This window comes from Eutrigla gurnardus (genome assembly GCF_963514095.1).
Source record: "Eutrigla gurnardus genome assembly, chromosome: 14".
NCBI classification, from domain to species: Eukaryota; Metazoa; Chordata; class Actinopteri; order Perciformes; family Triglidae; genus Eutrigla; species Eutrigla gurnardus.
The window spans coordinates 24,616,531-24,636,162 of record NC_139937.1 but is presented as its reverse complement, the minus strand read 5'-3'; the positions used below and the strand labels follow the sequence as shown (position 1 = coordinate 24,636,162).

The 19,632-nt window shown below is 41.3% G+C and overlaps 2 protein-coding genes across 4 annotated transcripts in view; one reads left to right on the top strand and one right to left on the bottom strand.

The window, feature by feature from the left end:
* inpp5b (inositol polyphosphate-5-phosphatase B) overlaps positions 1 to 19,632 on the top strand; it is a 101,646-nt gene that overhangs the window by 59,300 nt on the left and 22,714 nt on the right. The window lies entirely within an intron of this gene.
* LOC311023982 (B-cell receptor CD22-like) lies at positions 7,804 to 16,513 on the bottom strand. Of its 3 annotated transcripts, none has more exons than XM_084026128.1 (12): positions 16,381 to 16,500; positions 15,228 to 15,302; positions 14,705 to 15,121; positions 13,498 to 13,773; positions 12,897 to 13,157; positions 12,476 to 12,730; positions 10,489 to 10,749; positions 10,331 to 10,409; positions 10,198 to 10,249; positions 9,935 to 10,032; positions 9,201 to 9,258; positions 7,804 to 8,482 (listed from the first exon to the last, which is right to left on the bottom strand). In XM_084026128.1, the coding sequence occupies exons 1-12, from the start codon at positions 16,445 to 16,447 to the stop codon at positions 8,417 to 8,419; spliced, it is 1,965 nt and encodes a 654-aa protein (XP_083882254.1). In that variant the 5' UTR covers positions 16,448 to 16,500; the 3' UTR covers positions 7,804 to 8,416. The 3 variants fall into 3 exon arrangements, with proteins under 3 accessions (XP_083882254.1, XP_083882255.1, XP_083882256.1); XM_084026129.1 differs by having other exon boundaries at positions 7,805 to 8,482; positions 15,228 to 15,308; positions 16,144 to 16,513; XM_084026130.1 differs by having other exon boundaries at positions 7,805 to 8,482; positions 16,144 to 16,513.

Sequence of the window (19,632 nt, the reverse complement as noted above, 5' to 3'; positions counted from 1 at the left end):
TTTTTTCGACATGCTATACTATGACTTTTTTCGTAACTTTTTTCGACAAACTATACTATGACTTTTTTCATGACTTTTTTTCGACAAACTACATTGACTTTTTTCATTACTTTTTTTGACATACTATATTATGACTTTTTCATTACTTTTTTTGACAAACTATACTATGACTTTTTTCGACATACTATATTATGACTTTTTCATTACTTTTTTCGACATACTATACTATGACTTTTTCGTGGCTTTTTTCGTATATGTATTTAGCGGTGGATAGAGAGGAAACATGGGAGAGAGAGGGGGAAGTGACATGTATCAAAGGATCTCCAGCCGGGATTCGAACCTGAGGCTGCTGCATATATGCAGACATGGGTAAATGGCATGCACTCTAACAACTCAACCACCTGCCTGCCATGAATAAGCCTTTTTATGACTGTTTTGGACTCACTTCACCCAGACTTTGATTGACACGCGATACACAAGCATATGTTACGGCTTTTAAATCAATTCACTTCACTTCACTTTTTTTTTCGACACGAAAAATTTGACCATGGCTTTTTATGCTTGTTTTGGACTCCCTACACTCAGACTTGACGCGACAAGCGATACGAGCGATTTTTATGACTTTTTAATATTTTTTATGAATATTTCAAGAATTTATTTTGACTGACTTTTTCGTGAATTTTCGACATGCTTTTGTATGACTTTTTTCTAAAAAAGATTTAAGATATTCTTCCAGCGTAGAGAAGTTTTTATTTAGCAGTGGACAGAGAGGAAGCATGTGAGAGAGATGGGGACGTGACATGCAGCAAAGGACCTCCAGGCGGGATTTGAACCGGTGTCGTCTGCATATATGTTTACATGGGTAAATGGCTTGCACTCTAACCACTAGGCCACCTGCCAGCCATGAACAACCCTTTTTATGGCTTATTAGGACTCACTTCACCCAGACTTTGATTGACACGCGATACACAAGCATATGTTACGGCTTTTAAATCATTTTTACAACATTTTATGAATTTTGTCGATTTTTCACTTTTTTTTCGACATGCTATAGTATTACTTTTTTTTCCCACGAAAAAATTTGACCATGGCTTTTTATGCTTTTTTTGGACTCCCTACACTCAGACTTGACGCGACAAGCGATACGAGCGATTTTTATGACTTTTTAATATTTTTTATGAATATTTCAAGAATTTATTTTGACTGACTTTTTCGTGAATTTTCGACATGCTTTTGTATTACTTTTTTCTAAAAAAGATTTAAGATATTCTTCCAGCGTAGAGAAGTTTTTATTTAGCAGTGGACAGAGAGGAAGCATGTGAGAGAGATGGGGACGTGACATGCAGCAAAGTACCTCCAGGCGGGATTTGAACCGGTGTCGTCTGCATATATGTTTACATGGGTAAAGGGCTTGCACTCTAACCACTAGGCAAGGCAAGGCAAGGCAACTTTATTTGTATAGCACATTTCATACACAAGGCAGACTCAAAGTGCTTCACATCATAAAACAAAGTGAGAAGAAAAAAGAAAAGAAAAATAGAAGAATTAAAAGAAAATAATAAAAAAATTTAAAATGCATTACAGAAAGAAAATAGAATAAAAACATATTTGCAATAATTAAAAACAGTGCAGACATTAAAAGATTTAGCAGAAAGCTATGGTGAACATAAAAGTTTTCAGTCTAGTTTTAAAAGTGGTCAGAGTTGGGGCAAGTCTAACATCTTCAGGAAGTTTATTCCAGCTATTTGTTGCATAGTGACTAAATGATGCTCTCCCGTGATTGTTGTTTACTCTGGGAATCACTAACAGATTAGTCTCAGAATATCTTAGTGGTCTAGAAGGCTTATGTAGTGGGAGCATATCAGTGATATACTTCGGTCCTAGACCATGTAGTGATTTATATGTGAGCAGGAGGATTTTGAAATCAATCCTCTGACATACAGGGAGCCAATGTAAGGATTTAAGAATTGGTGTAATGTGCTCACATTTTTTGGTCTTTGTAAGAACTCTAGCAGCAGCGTTCTGAACAAGCTGTAGCTGCCTGACAGTTTTTTTCGGAAGACCTGCAAGGAGACCATTACAGTAGTCTAGCCTACTAGTAATAAAGGCATGTACAAGTTTTTCTAAGTCTTGAGCTGACATGAGCCCTCTAAGTCTTTTTTTAGACTAGGCCACCTGCCAGCCATGAACAACCCTTTTTATGGCTTATTTGGACTCACTTCACCCAGACTTTGATTGACACGCGATACACAAGCATATGTTACGGCTTTTAAATCATTTTTACAACATTTTATGAATTTTGTTGATTTTTCACTTTTTTTTCGACATGCTATAGTATGACTTTTTTCTCCCACGAAAAATGTGACCATGGCTTTTTATGCTTGTTTTGGACTCCCTACACTCAGACTTGACGCGACAAGCGATACCAGCGATTTTTATGACTTTTTAATATTTTTTGTGAATATTTCAAGAATTTATTTTGACTGACTTTTTCGTGAATTTTCGACATGCTTCTGTATGACTTTTTCCTGAAAAAGATTTAAGATATTCTTCCAGCGTAGAGAAGTTTTTATTTAGCAGTGGACAGAGAGGAAGCATGTGAGAGAGATGGGGACGTGACATGCAGCAAAGTACCTCCAGGCGGGATTTGAACCGGTGTCGTCTGCATATATGTTTACATGGGTAAATGGCTTACACTCTAACCACTAGGCCACCTGCCAGCCACGAACAACCCTTTTTATGGCTTATTTGGACTCACTTCACCCAGACTTTGATTGACACGCGATACACAAGCATATGTTACGGCTTTTAAATCATTTTTACAACATTTTATGAATTTTGTTGATTTTTCACTTTTTTTTCGACATGCTATAGTATGACTTTTTTTTCCCACGAAAAATTTGACCATGGGTTTTTATGCTTGTTTTGGACTCCCTACACTCAGACTTGACGCGACAAGCGATACGAGCGATTTTTATGACTTTTTTATATTTTTTATGAATATTTCAAGAATTTATTTTGACTGACTTTTTCGTGAATTTTCGACATGCTTTTGTATGACTTTTTTCTAAAAAAGATTTAAGATATTCTTCCAGCGTAGAGAAGTTTTTATTTAGCAGTGGACAGAGAGGAAGCATGTGAGAGAGATGGGGACGTGACATGCAGCAAAGGACCTCCAGGCAGGATTTGAACCGGTGTCGTCTGCATATATGTTTACATGGGTAAATGGCTTGCACTCTAACCACTAGGCCACCTGCCAGCCATGAACAACCCTTTTTATGGCTTATTTAGACTCACTTCACCCAGACTTTGATTGACACGCGATACACAAGCATATGTTACGGCTTTTAAATCATTTTTACAACATTTTATGAATTTTGTCGATTTTTCACTTTTTTTTCGACATGCTATAGTATGACTTTTTTTTTTCCTGAAAAAATGATCATGGCTTTTTATGGCTGTTTTGGACTCACTACACTGAGACTTGGTGCATCAAGCGATATGAGCGATTTTTATGACTCTTTCAATTTTAAATATTTTTTTATGAATATATTCTGACTGACTTTTTCGTGAATTTTCAACATGCTATAGCATGACCTTTTAACAATATGATCAAGGCTTTTTTTTTCTAAAGATTATTTTCTTGCATAGACACCTTTGTATTTAGCGGTGGATAGAGAGGAAACATGGGAGAGAGAGGGGGATGTGACATGTGACATGTATCAAAGGCAGTGGCGGCGCCAGAGTATTTTTTCTGGTTCAACTACGGTGGGGCTAACTCATACGGTGGGGCTCAAATCAATGTCAGAATTTCAATGTGAATATATAACACCCAGTGGCGCTGCCAGCCGGAATCCAGTACGCACTGGGAGGACTTTTTTTGAAGGTGGAAAAAAAAAATTGATGCTGCTGAACCGGGCCGGATGCAGCCGCATTTGAGAGGACGATCGCGCGTGTGTGCGCAATTACTGTCACGTTCAGGACCAGACGTGGACTCGAAAACAGGAGGTGAGGACCCAAATGCAGTTAAAAAAGGATTTATTTCAATAATAAACTAAATACAAAACAAAAACTAAGACCAAAAACAAAGTATCAAACCAGGAAGACCACAAGGCAAAAACACGACCGTCAAAAGAAACACTTACGAAAGAAAACCAGAACACAAAAGGACACGGAAGGCAGGACGCAGGTACAGAGAAAAATCCAGGGACATGACGTGGTGCAGCATGCAGGGGGTAACAGATGACAGCGACAATGAACCGACGATGAGACAGGGGAAACACACAGACTATATACACACACACACACACAGGGAGGCAGGGAGCTGACGAGGAACAGGTTGAACACATTAGGGCAGGCAGGGTAATCAACACGAGAGGGTGGGGGAGTCAAGACAGCGGAAACAACAAGGACCAGGAAGTACGAGACAGGAAATCACAACGAGGGCAAAATTACAGAATAAAACAGGAAATCAAAATCAAGAAAACACAGATCATGACAGTACCCCCCCCTTAAGGGACGGATCCCAGACGTCCCCAAGGTCCATGATACGTAGGGCGGGTGGAGGGGGCCAGGAGGAGGGGCTCAGGATACGTAGGGTGGGTGGAGGGGGTCAGGGGGCAGGGCTCAGGAGGCCGGGAATGAGGGCGACCCAGCGGACGGGGCCGCTCAGGAGGCCGGGCATGAGTGCGACCTAGCGGGCGGGACCGCTCAGGAGGCCGGGCATGAGGGCGACCTAGCGGGCGGGACCGCTCAGGAGGCCGGGCATGAGGGCGACCTAGCCGGCGGGGCTGCTCAGGAAGGCGACGTAGAGCAGGCGTAGGACGGCCCCCCGTCGGAACAGGAACGGGTGAAGAGCGGGCTCCCGGACGACTGCGGGGAGCAGGCGTCGGACGGACCCCCGTCGGAACAGGAATGGGTGACAGGCGAACCCCCAATAGGCTGCGAGGAGCAGGTGTGGGACGGTCCCCTGTCTGGGCTGGTGCCGGACGATCCTCCGCCGGGACTGGTGACGGACGGGCCGCCGACTGAAGACCACTGGAGAGTGTCGACCGGGCCGCCGACTGAAGACCACTGGAGAGTGTCGACCGAGCCGCCGACTGAAGACCACTGGAGAGTGTCGACCGGGCCGCCGACTGAAGACCACTGGCAGGTGTCGACCGGGCCGCCGACTGAAGACCACTGGCAGGTGTCGACCGGGCCGCCGACTGAAGACCAATGGCAGGTGTCGACCGGGCCGCCGACTGAAGGCCAATGGCAGGTGTCGACCGGGCCGCCGACTGAAGGCCACTGGCCGAGACATGGGCTGGTTGCTTGGCTGTGACCGAGGCGTGGGCTGGTTGCTTGGCTGTGACCGAGGCGTGGGCTGGTTGCTTGGCTGTGACCGAGGCGTGGGCTGGTTGCTTGGCTGTGACCGAGGCGTGGGCTGGTTGCTTGGCTGTGACCGAGGCGTGGGCTGGTTGCTTGGCTGTGACCGAGGCGTGGGCTGGTTGCTTGGCTGTGACCGAGGCCTGTGCTGGATGCTTGGCTGTAGCCGAGGCCTGGGCTGGATGCTTGGCTGTAGCTGAGGCCTGGGCTGGATGCTTGGCTGGAGCTAAGGCCTGGGCTGGTAGCATGGCTGGAGCTAAGGCCTGGGCTGGTAGCTTGGCTGGAACTGTGGCATGGGCTGGTCGCTTGGATGGGCGGGCCTCCGCTGGAACTGGTGACGGACGGACCCCCGTCAGAACCGGTATGGGTTGAGCACTCGTGAGCAGCATCGGGGAGGCTCGCTTCCTCGTGCCGCACCTCCTCTTCGAGGTCGGCAACCGACGAGCCAACTGCCGGTTAGCCAGCTGGATGCTCCTTGGCCCTCCCAGGGCCAGACGAGTACCCCAAAACGGGTTCGGGCAGGAGCTGGGAAGCTGTGCTGTGGCTGAGACATGGTCTGGTGGCATGGCTGAGACTGCCGCATGAGCTGCTAGCATGGTTGTGGCTGAGACATGGGCTGGTGGCTAAGCTGCGGCTTCAAAAAAAAAGTTTACTTGCAGCAATTTGGCAAGCCCTGCTAGCAGGATTAGTAATGAAGTCCACATACCACTGTATGACTCTAAACCCATTGACTGCTGGGTCCTCCTTTGGTCGGTTCATTCTGTCACGTTCAGGACCAGCCGTGGACTCGAAAACAGGAGGTGAGGACCCAAATGCAGTTAAAAAAGGATTTATTTCAATAATAAACTAAATACAAAACAAAAACTAAGACCAAAAACAAAGTATCAAACCAGGAAGACCACAAGGCAAAAACACAACCAACAAAAGAAACACTTACGAAAGAAAACCAGAACACAAAAGGACACGGAAGGCAGGACGCAGGTACAGAGAAAAATCCAGGGACATGACGTGGTGCAGCATGCAGGGGGTAACAGATGATAGCGAAAATGAACCGACGATGAGACAGAGGAAACACACAGACTATATACACACACAGGGAGGCAGGGAGCTGACGAGGAACAGGTGGAACACATTAGGGCAGGCAGGGTAATCAACACGAGAGGGTGGGGGAGTCAAGACAGCGGAAACAACAAGGACCAGGAAGTACGAGACAGGAAATCACAACGAGGGCAAAATTACAAAATAAAACAGGAAATCAAAATGAAGAAAACACAGATCATGACAATTACGCATTGCGTGTGTTGGCCCCTCTCCACTACACAATACAGCTCGGCTCTAGTCTCGTCACCTCTCTGCTGCTGAGCACTGTGGGCCGAGCCGATGCATGTCTCTCTCCCCGGGCCAGCAGAGTTATCATACCGTACTGTGCGTGCGTGTCCAAGCGTGTGTGTGCGTGCGTGGAGTGCTCACAAGCGTGCGCTTGTGTTTAGGTCGGGGATGGAGGACACAAAAAACAATTTGCACCGGGGCCTATCACCATGATATACACTACTGATTTCACTGATACTGAAAACATTAGATTTTGTCTTAAAAAAGTATTTTTCCATTTGTTGTTGTATTTGCCGTTTCTGTGCGTACATTGAAATTGAATCCTGGCGGCGGCGCTGACAACACCCTCCCGCAGCTATAAACACGCACACAGTGAGAGAGAGAGACAGAGACAGCGAAACGTGAATAGTTACGTTAACAGCCGGGACCCGAGTGGTCATCTTCCCCTGCAGGTGTCAACGGTGCGTCCGTAGTTTTATCCAACACGCCCGCCACCGCCATCTGTTGTCCCGTCCGACGACGTTTAAAAACAAATGTATCCATGATCAATTTTGACCAGCTTACTAACGTTAACTTAACGTGAGTGACTATAAGCCGCTAACGCGAACTGCTAGAGCCAGGTAGCTTACAAACTAGTAGCCTGCTGTCTCTGTGTCGAGCATACACTAAAAGCGGGCTCACATGAGTGACGTTGACGTACGGACAGTACAGTCTGTTAATGAACCCAGATCAGTGACAGTTGTCATCGCAGCTGCCTGAATGCCGTTACGACGTGACGTGGTGGTGCTGTTGAACTCCGCACTTTTCACATGGGAGAGAGAGGGGGATGTGACATGTATCAAAGGATCTCCAGCCGGGATTCGAACCTGAGGCTGCTGCATATATGCAGACATGGGTAAATGGCATGCACTCTAACCACTCAACCACCTGCCTGCCATGAATAAGCCTATTTATGACTGTTTTGGACCCACTACACTCAGATTTTGATTGACACGCGATATAGAAGCATATGTTAGGACTTTTACATCATTTTTACAACATTTTATGAATTTTGTCGATTTTTCACTTTTTTTCCGACATGCTATAGTATGAGTTTTTTATACTTTTTTATTAATACTTTTGCATTGGTTTTCTGTTAAAATACATACATTTGTTTGTGCTTGTTTATAAAATAAAGGAAAAATATTCTTCTTGCTATTAATTTGGTTTTTATACAAAAGATGAATAGGCCTACAAAGTGTGTTATGAAATGGAGCATTATGCATAAGGCACATTGTTTCAACATGCATATTTCAGAAACAAGCAAATGAATTGCTGCACAACATTATAACATTAAAGCAATGTCATTGGGACTGTTTACCAAATGACAAAACAATATGTACAAATATGTACATTTTCCGACATGCTATAGTATGACTTTTTTTTTCCCTGAAAAAGTTGACCATGGCTTTTTATGGCTGTTTTGGACTCACTACACTGAGACTAGGCGCGTCAAGCGAGATGAGCGATTTTTATGCCTTTTTAACAATTTTAAATATTTTTTTATGAATATATCCTGACTGACTTTTTCGTGAATTTTCTTGGTTATTTTGTTGTTGTTTTTTTCTTGGTGGTTTTATGGTAGGGCTGACACAATTCTTGATGGGGCTATAGCCCAACCAAGCCCCTCCCTGGCACCGCCACTGCCTCTACTTCATCCTCACTGGTATCCGTGTCAGATTTAGATGGAGTTGGATCTCTGGCTTTGTGTGCTGACATTCTCATAGTCCTCCAGCCTTTCTTCATTCTGAAATGTGGAATTGATATAGAGTTTCTTTCTGAATGTCAAACAGGAAACATATATTGGCCATAGATGATATCAACAAAAAAAAATTTAAAAAATAGTGTAAAAAAGTAGTAAAATAGTATAGTATGCCACTAAAAATGTTTTTTTTTCATTATAAATATATCACAAAAATATGACAACACATCATAAAAAGTCATGATAAATGTAATGGTAAAAAGTCATAATATAATATGACATACTACGCATCATAATTTAGTATATAACAAATAATTTCCGAAAAACAATATAGTATAATGTAGCAAAATGCCATTGTATAGTATGTCCTAAAAAATATGAAAAAAATGAAATGAAAATATAGTCATAAACTATTCCATAAAAATTCCAAAAAGTAAATAAATAAAGAAAACATAATATATATAGTCAAAAATCAAAAATAATGTATGTTGATTAAAAATCATTGCATGGTATGGCATATACAAATGGTTTGAAAGATAATACAAAATTAAATTAAAAAGTATGGTATGCCATAAATAATGCCATTTTTCTTTCCAAGCCCAGACTGAGTTAAACCTGAGAACAAAGCTGACTCTCACAGACCAAGTAGTACTCATGTACTCGTGTATAATTGGTAGCTTGCCTCCTAATAAAGGACCGTATACTGTACCTCTTAAATCGTGATTCCACGTATTGTTCTCTTAATGAAGTTGTCGTGACTCACTTGTTGTCCGGAGGGCGGATTCACAATACAGTAAACACTGTCGATGCCTGACGCCGGCCTGTGGAATAACAATGGTGACGCGAATTAAACATGCGATAAATGACAGGGAAGACTCTCATTGTGTCATTCGTGTGTGAGGGATCCTTTGACTGCAGTAGAGCCCGACCGATAAAGGATTTTGAAGGCCGATACTGATACAAATGTGTGTTGATTTAAAAATCAGATATTCCGATATATCGCCGATATATTTTTTTTTGCAGAGAAGCGTAACAAAATATTAACAGATTTCCCTTCACTAAAATAATATGATAATGCAGATTAAAAATAAACTTTATTTTATTCTCACAACGGAACAGAGGAACATCAAAATATATTAAAGTTCTGATGAATAAAATGTATAAAAATACAAACTTAAAGTCCTTTGAACAAAAACACAATAACAACAACAACCAAACACAAAGTTAAAAGACTTGGTAAGCTTCATAAATATAACTTCCAACAAGACTGGAGACATTCTGTTAAGTTCTATGAGGGTGTTTCGTCCGTTTTTATTTTATTTATAAAATATTAATTTATTGGCCATTATAAATGCCGATAAAGATAGTTTGGAAAATGCCTAATATCGGCCCGCCGATATATCGGTCGGGCTCTAGACTGCAGTGTGAGCAGCGGTCTCCAGCTCCCCGTCCCACTGAGTGAGCCTTGTCCTGGGGGGAGGGGGGGTGCTGCCTTACGTGCTGTCTGGACGGTGCGGCTGCTCTTGTAAGTGGTCGTCCCTGCTCCTGAAAGGCCCCGCCATACCAGGGTCATCCGTCTGATCCCTCCACCAAGCCTGAATCGGTTTACACACACAGACACACACACACACACACACACACACACACACACACACACACACACACACACACACACACACACACACACACAGTTGTACGTCATATTGTTTGTCGAGATGTGTTCAGTAAAGAAGTAGATATCATCACAGATGTGTCATCACCAGAAAACCGTTGTTCGCAGTTCCTTGCTGATTTGATTTCTTTCTCTTGTGTCTGAAAACACATTAAAGGGACATGACAGAGGTTATAAAATGACCAAATCATCGATGAAACGTGTTTGTTTTCATTCTTTACCTGTAGCCCAAGACAATTACGAGAATGAGGAGCGGGATGAAAAGAACAAAGAAGATGCGCAGGGCATTCGTGAAGCTTCCTGCGGTTTAAAAAGAGACAGATCGTGAGTATAAAGATTTCACGTTAAAGATCACGTGACCCTTTCGAAATTCACTCACGGTCAAACAGATGGAGCGGCTCGGACGACATTTGATCGATGTCATTTTTTGCGATGCAGTAGTAGGCGCCGGGCTGATCTGAATACACCGTGTGGTTCTGATGGTCAGACACCTTCTCATCCCTTCCCCCATCCTTCACCTTGAACCAGGCGTACTGAGAGACTGGGTCGCTGTGACTGCTGCAGCTCAGCGCCACAGCGGTCGTCCCGTCAGGCCGCTGATGCTCCGCCACCCTTGTGATCTTCGTGTGTTTCGGAGCATCTAAGAAGAGAGGGGATACAATATCTTAGTGTGCAAAGATCATACAGTAATGAAAACATTTTTTAAAGTGTTTTTGGCACCCCCCAGTGGTCACTTTTATAATAGACATGTGGGAGAACTGGGAAGTTTGCTCTCCTGCCTGAATTAGGCTTTCCATGCAAGCACAGGGAGATCCCAGAACAGAGCCAATATTTATAGCAGGGGTGTCAAACTCATTTTAGCTCAGGGGCCACATGGAGGAAAATCTATTCCCAAGTGGGCTGGACCGGTAAAATCATGGCATAACTTAAAAATAACGGCAACTTCAGATTTGTTTCCTTTGTTTTACTTTGGTCCAAAATAGTACAAGCATATTCTGAAAATGTACACACTACAAATAATGCTCTTTACAGAACACTTCAAATTAGTTGAACATTCTGAGGAAAAAAATGGTGCAATTTCAAGAACACTATGCCTCAGTGATTGGAACTTAGACTTCGTCTCAGTGTAACTACAAAGGCATACAACTTTGAGTCACAGCCTATGTGGGATTCAACAAAATACTCTTCTAGGTATCAGATACTGCATTTATCATTTCTACATCTTAATCCTGAGCTAACTCACCACACCATACAAACTTAGGTAGAAACTATACTAGAGGGTTGAGTTACTCCATGCGTTGTAGGCTACTCTAATTATTGATAGAAAAATAAAAGCTGTGCATGATGCATGAAAAATGCATTAGCAATTTCAATAAACCAACCTTATGAACTGAAGTGACTGACATTATTACAGTAAATCACACACTGTTCACTTTCTTTAAATTTCCACAGAAGATATTAATTTTCACAGAATTATATCAGGCTTCATAAAGTGTCCCATGCAGCATTTTAAGTGGGGTTGCCCACTCTTTATTTTACTATTTTGTACTATTTTACTTATGAAAACGCGGTAGAAGACGTAATAAGCAGAACGACAAAGCAGCTCCGGGCTGCAACTGTTGTTATAGAAAATATACGTGTGAATCATAATTCCATTCTATATATTTTAATTTGAGACAGATGGAGCAAGTCTAGGTCCATCTTGGTTCATATGGGGTAGACAATATAAATACATGTCCAACCTGTAAAGTATTATACATTCTGATGTACCATTACTTTAAAATTGAAGAGAAGATCAATAATTGCTGCAAGTTTTGAAGTCATAGTTTGTGGTGTATTTTGTCACATTATGTCTCAAGGTGTCAAAACAACTGAATCAAACTTAATCATATTTCATTCAATGGTGGAGGAATATTGGTATTTAAGTAAAAGTAGTATAAATACCACACTATGAAAATACTCCAGTACAAGTAGAAGTCCTACATTCATATTTTCACTCAAGCAGTACAACTACTTTAGCAGGAAATGCAAAGTAAATGTATGAATTACTTTGATATTATATAATACTATGTACTGTTTTAATGTCTAGTTTATTCTATTCGGTAAATTATCTATAATGATGCCTTATATTTTCTTAGTTAATATGTTTTGTAGGTAAACTACAAATCTTCAAAGTAACTACTGTTAATCAAATAGAAAGTATGTAGTTGAATATGGGTGTTAATCTGCAAAAAAAATAAGTTAAACCTCATAACTGTATTTATGCAGTGCAGGACTTAGAGAAAAAACAACAACTTGTAGTGAGCTTTCTAATTGTGATATAAACTCTTTGACATAGATGCAGCACAAGGAGCTGTGAAACTTACATTGGACTTCAATTTTAAATGGGTTTGACTCTCCAGTCCCCACAGTGTTAGAGGCTTTACATGTGTAGGCGCCATGGTGATCGGGTTGGACATGTTCAATGACAAGCGTCTGCATCTCACCAATGCGCATCCAATCTTTGAGCCAAACGTAGGCGTGTGGTTGTGGGTTGCTCCTCGTCACGTTACATGTCAAAGTCATTTTACTTCCTTGCATAACTGTAGAAGCAGATGACCACGCCTCAACTACAGGCTTACCTGAAAGGCAAAGTGTCGATATTTCTTTATGCTGATGACACAATGATAATCAACCAAGATTGTAAATCAAATAAATTATAATATATATATATATATATATATATATATATATATATATATATATATACAAGCTTAAAATATAGACAATCACAAGCAAAGTACTCACATTTAACATCGACAGTGAGGCTTTGTGATGTTTTCTCCCCGTGTTTGTTTCTAGCTTTGCAGTGGTAGTTTCCCTTCTGTGACTCCTTAATCGATCCGATTACCCACTCTTCCCCTGCTGCCCCTGTTCCTAGTTGCTGTCCATTTCTAAACCATGTAAAGTTGGGTTCAGGACGTCCTTTGGCGGAGCAGGTGAGAGTCATAGTTTGTCCTTCCACAACATTCACTGAGGTTATTTTAGCCGACGTGTCTCTGGGAGCGTCTGTGTCAACAGATTTAATACGAGTCCGGAAAAATCAGTCAACACACAGCAAGATTGTTCACTAAATATGCTATAAGAGACATATTTGATTTTAGTCCGAGTACACAGTTATCTCAAGTAATCGTTTTATCCGAAATAAAACATCAGTTTTTAAAAGAAATAAAATAATAATGATTATATTTTTGTCTTAATCTGTAAAGTAACTTTTAACTAAAGGTAATGGAGTAGAAGTATAAACTGGCATAACATGAAAATACTTGAGTAAAGTAGCTCAAAATGTTAAATTAATACAGTACTTACTGTCCGTCACTAATAATAGTAGACATGAATATGAACTTACATTCGACAGATAAACTGATTTTCCGAATCAAGGATTTGTCTTCTTCGTTGCGTGTTTGGCATGAAAACTCCCTCCCATCGTCATTCCAGTCGGCTGTTAAACTGATGGTGCTCCTGTACATCTGATCTGCTGTTGGATTATTCGTTAAGGATCGTCGTGTCAAACTTCTGATTTGTAGTTCTGATCGACAGGAACTTCGAGTGGAGCATGTGAGCGTAACGGTTCCATATTCCTTTATGACCGGTGGTTTCTCAAAAGTGATCAGGCATGGATTATCTGAAAACATGACAGTGAGACAATGTCAGCAGCAAGTAATAAATTATCATCAATACGGTGCAGATGAATACTTTTGATAGAAGAATGAATTGATACTTTTTCTGCCTTTCTGCTAGTTTTCATATAGCATTATTAGCTAAGCTGAACACTGACTGAGTTACAGAGGCTTTCAAACTAACAAATGCTCTAATTGATGATTTTTTGGCTTTAAAATTTAAATTCACGGAGTTGAAAAACTGGATAAAAAGCTCAATTTAAAGCTGGAGACGTGATATTTTCACTTTCCCAGTGTTTGACTGAAAAACAGAATTTTGAGATTAAACCTCATAATTGTTAGACTGTTTCCACATAATTGCAGGATACAGACCTAGTGACTAAACTTAACTTAATTATTAAACCATAAGAACTCAGACTCATGTCTCCTTTAAGGAAAATACATTTTATTAATAATTTAATAAATGTTTTCATTGATTTTATGTTCTTTAAATGTGTTTTGAATTCAAAAACAGGAAATAAATTAAATCAGAAATTCATTCAGCTCACATCAGATCACATCAGCCATTTTAAGGTTAGAAGGCTGACATTTTCAAAACTTGCTTTATATAAATGAGTTTAAAAGAAATGTGGACAGAACTGTTTAAATGTAACACATAATAAAGCATTAGAAGGGTGACATTTGTAGAAACTTACCTTTAGTAACAAAAACAGGCTTTTTTAAATTAGCTAGTTCTGTCAAATGTGCATGTTTGCATCACTTGGAGACTTGACATGAATTGAAGTCAAGGATGAAGCTTTTTTCAGGATATTTAAAGTGTTTAACCCCCCCCCCAAAATACATTTTTCAACCATAATTTCTGCCTCCAGACCAGTTCATCTCTCAGTATTTGCGTATGTAGTTTATTTGCTGTATATTCAATATATTCACGATTACCTGTAACTGTCAGCATCACAGGTGGTTGGGTAAACCACGACCACGAATGTCTTCCAAGAAATCTGAAGGAGTAGCCTCCACTGTCCGTTATTCTCAGGTCGCAGATTAAAATACTGACTTTCCTTGAGGATGGAGAGGAACTGCTCTGATAATTGACCCAACTTGAAGAAGGAGAACCATTATATGTCACTCGGGCTGCAAAGTCAGGATCCACGGGACGTGTTGTTTCATCCGTGCTGTAAATGACGGTGCCGGTTAAAACCTTGTTAACCCATTCTGCATCCTTTACCCAAAACCAGTATGCACCATCAGTTCTAACTGAACGGCCGAGTTCCCATTTGAGTTCAATGCAGGACCCCTCTTTAGCCGTCAGACTACTGTCAGTGACTTTGAAGAGGTCTTCGTAGCAAGAAACATCTGTTGGTGAAAACAAAACAGAAAAAATCAGGAAATGTACGTCTCTTTAAAGCAAATCTCATGAAAAGGTAAACATTGTTATCACATGGAATAATAAAATTCCTACTTTTTATTATTGCCAGAAATACCAACCAGCCGACTGTCCGAGCGTTCATTTTCATGTGGCAATACATCTTGATATCTGAAACTCCCCAAACAGAATTACATTATAGTATCATCATAACACCATGAAACCGCTTCTCTTTTCTTTATTTACACTGCACTGAAGTGATCTCGCCTTGGTTTTAGTTCCGCTCTCAAAATGTTCTTCTTCCTCTTCTTTTTTCTTTTTCTAACAGTTCTTTGAACGATCTGCATTTTCATCCTCATTATTTCTCTCTCACAACTAGCAGAATGTTATTATGTTTAATGGAAAAAAATTAAAAAACACAAATGTAGTTGTAATAATTGTGTCTTCGTTATGGCTGAGCCCAAAGATGACATTTTTAAGGATTCAGGTGCTGTTTCTTTTTCCTTTCATACCTAAAATATGACTTAGAGGAACGTTGTTTTTATTTCTCATTAAAGTATCTATCAATCCATCCAGCCACCCATCCAGCAATCCATCCGTATTGCCTTTTTTTGACATCCACTGTGTGTTTAAATCACATTCGTCACCTTCACCATCCATGCGTTCAACACACCAAACAGTATATGTAGAGTGCAAATAGTACAACACATTCGTTTACAGATTTGATCATTAAAGTTTAAATTTAATATCATCAAAGTGATAATAGTGGGGAGGTTGTTAACCTGTTGCGTGTCACCGGCACTTTTTTTTTTGCATAGTTTCGCATTAATTCCGTTTAATCGCATATTATTTTGAATGTGTCTGCGTCATATACATCATCTGAAAGCTGCGAGTCTCGTGAATCGAACAAAGCCAGCCGTTTTAGGCTCACGGAGACACATCAAAAGCAAACACAGCTTGTGTGCAAGGAGTGCACAGAAAAAAACCCAATAACAAGACATGAGTTCCCTACCTTTCGAGCTGTCTGGAAGTCCAAAAACAACATGTGGCATGATGAGGCTTGTTCAGGAGGGTCTTGGCTAGACTTGACTTGATTTATCACGCCGACGAGAGCTGCAGGGGCCTGTACTACGAAGCGAGTTCAACATACCCAGGGTATCTTTCACAGATCCAGTTTAAGTAACCCTAACAGGAGATAAGCGGTCACACGAAGCTGGTTATCAACTCGTTAACTCAACCCAGGGTTTACCTGTCCAGCTGTGAGCGCGTGCACATGAAAGAGGCGGCGTTTGCAGCATTTGACCAATCACATCCATGGATCAGTCTACGGCAGCGGAGCGGCGTATTTCACGTACGAGGAGCGAACCATAATCTTACAGAAATACGAAGAAGTTAAACACATAATGCAGGCAAGAGGCAACCGTTTCATCTGTAACATGCAGGAAGGACAGATGGCAAAACCTCGCCAACTGTGTGAATGCGGAAGTCGTATTAATAGTATTAGTAGTATAATATGACTGCCTCATCATAAGGACACTAGATCTGACTGATTTGATGACAACAGTAAATTCGCTGATAGTTTAGTGGTAGAGTTACCACCCTATGTTACGAGGCTCATTGCAGCGGCCCCGGTTCAAGCGGCCGTCTTTTAAATCATGTCGTCGCTCTCTCTCGTCCCTTTAACTCTTACGATGTCCTTCCGCAATAAAAGGCCAAACACATAACTTTAAAATGATGAATGTGTTGCTTGGATGTATTCTTATAACGTGGTTTATGACAATATCAGCCTCATTCTTTCAGCTGCAATCCCGGCGGTGTAAAAAGGACTTGGGAGCAAATCAAATAAATATACATCATTCATAGTGGTCAGTAGGCTGTACGCTGACAAAGACAAAGTCTTTCCCTCCGATGAGAATCTGCATCTCTCATAAAAAACATCGTCAGACACAGACAAAAGGGTTTTGCCGGTCTCTGTACACTCTATAGTTCTCCTACGAGACCCTCTGGAGATACGTGTCCACAGGCAGCGGTGTTTCCCCGCGTCCCATTCATTAGGCTTGTTCGGGATGGTCTTGGCTTGACTTGACTTGACTTGACTTATCACGCCGACGAGAGCTGCAGGTGTCTGAGGGGGCGGGCTAAAAGAGACGGCAGCCAAACGCCATCAAGTCGGACAACAAAGTCAACGTGACTATAGTGCTCAAGCGATAGAACACAGCAGCAAACCAAAGAGGATATGTTAATATATATATATATATATATATATATATATATATATATATATATATATAAATACATACACACACACACACACACACACACACACACACACACACACACACACACACACACGCAAGGCAACATGTGGAAGGCATTATTTTTTCCCAGTATATTTGTACTATCATTCTATGTTTGTATTAACCAGACCTCACATATAAATAGACTCACAACACAATGCACGGAACTTTAGATCAAGCCATGAGATGCGACCAAAATAAAAAGAATCATTTCACCACAAGGTGGCCGCCGAGTGCGGACCTGAACACACGTCATTGAACTTTTAACCAATTGCCGCGTTTCGGATCGCATGCATTTGCGCCGATGCATGAACGAGACTTGAGAGTTTCCGCCGGAACTCGTCATAAACACGTCAAGTTCCCACCACGTCCAAGTCGGACACAGGTGCACTTCACGGACCGTTTTTTCTTTTTTTTTAATTTAAACTTTATTAATAATTGTATACATAACAAAAACTGTCGCTCCAGGGGAAACTTCACGGACTTTGGACAAAGAATATGGCCTGCTCAGTGACGCTGGCTTTCTTCGTCGCTGACGAACTCGAGCCGAGGCATTTGAAGTCCCGATGTTGACGGAGGCTGAGGAATTTTCTCACGTGGGAAATACCACGTGATAATTCTAACCAACTGGGGCAACGTTGAGGGGAGTGTCTTATGTCCGCACTTATTTCAGACCATCTGCAGAGAAAAACATGCGGAGGGAGGTACCCTGGAGATACCGCAAGTTTTTAAAGTCATGTGACATGTCGCAAAGGGAAGTTATCACCAGCATTTGTGACGTTTTTTTCCCAGAATGCGTTGTTTTGCGAGGCAAATGCATGCGCATGCTTGATTCGAAACGCGCCTAATGAGAACCATTCCGCTGTAGCGGAGGTGTGGACAAGCCAGTTGCAGCCACCGTGGACCGCGCTGCCAAGCGCTGCAAGAAGCGCTGCAAGAAGCCCCTCTTAAAAACTTGTTCCCGCGATGTTTTGGGTCACGTGATATGGTCGCGACCCTGTGACGTCTTTGTAGTCGGCTGCTAAGTCGAACACAATTCTAGCCATCATGCATCGCTTTCAGGATAAGCGGTAGACAATGGATGGATGGACGGATGGCTTTCTACATTGGTTTCAAAGTGCTAACTATAAGAGCTAGCTAACGTTAGCTAGCTAATGGATTTAGCTAGCTACAAACAACCTAATGGTTGGTTAGAGAGAGAATAAAATCACTTTTTTAAATACTTTTTGTTCTTATTTCTTTTACTGAAAAGCAACACAAAATGCGCAGAGGAAAAGCTGTGCTCTGGCCATGGTGAGGTACCCCTCGTGGGAATGCAGTAATGTGATTGGCTGAAAACGAGGGAGGCATCGGATTGGCTACAGAGAGTTCCTTGTTGAAAAAATGCATTTGTGAATCCAGCCACGTCAGGAGAGTCTCAAAAATCCACAAACAAATACAAACCAGTTCACACACAAATGCTAACAAGTTCACAAATGAAAAGCGTCTTGTAAATTCAAGTTTAACAGTTTGTATATAAATGTAACAACATACAAATATATTTTTGATGAAAATTGCAAATATTTTCTTAATTCATATATTTATGGATTTACATCACATTTATTTAGAACGAGACACATTTGTGTGTGGATCAGACGTCAGGCCCTTGCGGTGGACGTAAGGGGGGTCCGCAAGGACGTAATGGCACTCCGCCACCTGCGTGGGGGGGGGGGGGGTTAATGAGAAAAAAACGAATAAAAAATAGAAAGAAATGTTCTTTTTATAAGTAGTAGTTGTAGTATTGGTGAAATAAAAAAGTAGAATTATATACCTCCAAGCACCCATAATGTAATTTGGCACAAAGTGCCAAACGCAACTCTGTCTGGATTTTGCCCTACAAAAACCACTGCAAAATACTCATTTTTGGGTGTTTTTTTATCTACTTTCTACCAGTTGTTGGTCAGGCTTGTGGCTGTGGCTTCATCCAGTTTTTAGGCCTAAAGACCAGAGCCACAGGTAACTCTCTTTACTCAAAAATTTAAAAAAATTTAGGCGAGGCAAAAATCAGTGTTAGTAACACTTAGAGTAAATCTGACACTTGGAGAAGAAACTTCAAAGGCTGTCACATTTATCATGCTACTGTTCATATTTAATATGTTAATGCTAACATTTGTCTGACCTTTCTGTTAATTTATGATTCAGAACCTTTGAAAGAAGCAGTTTAT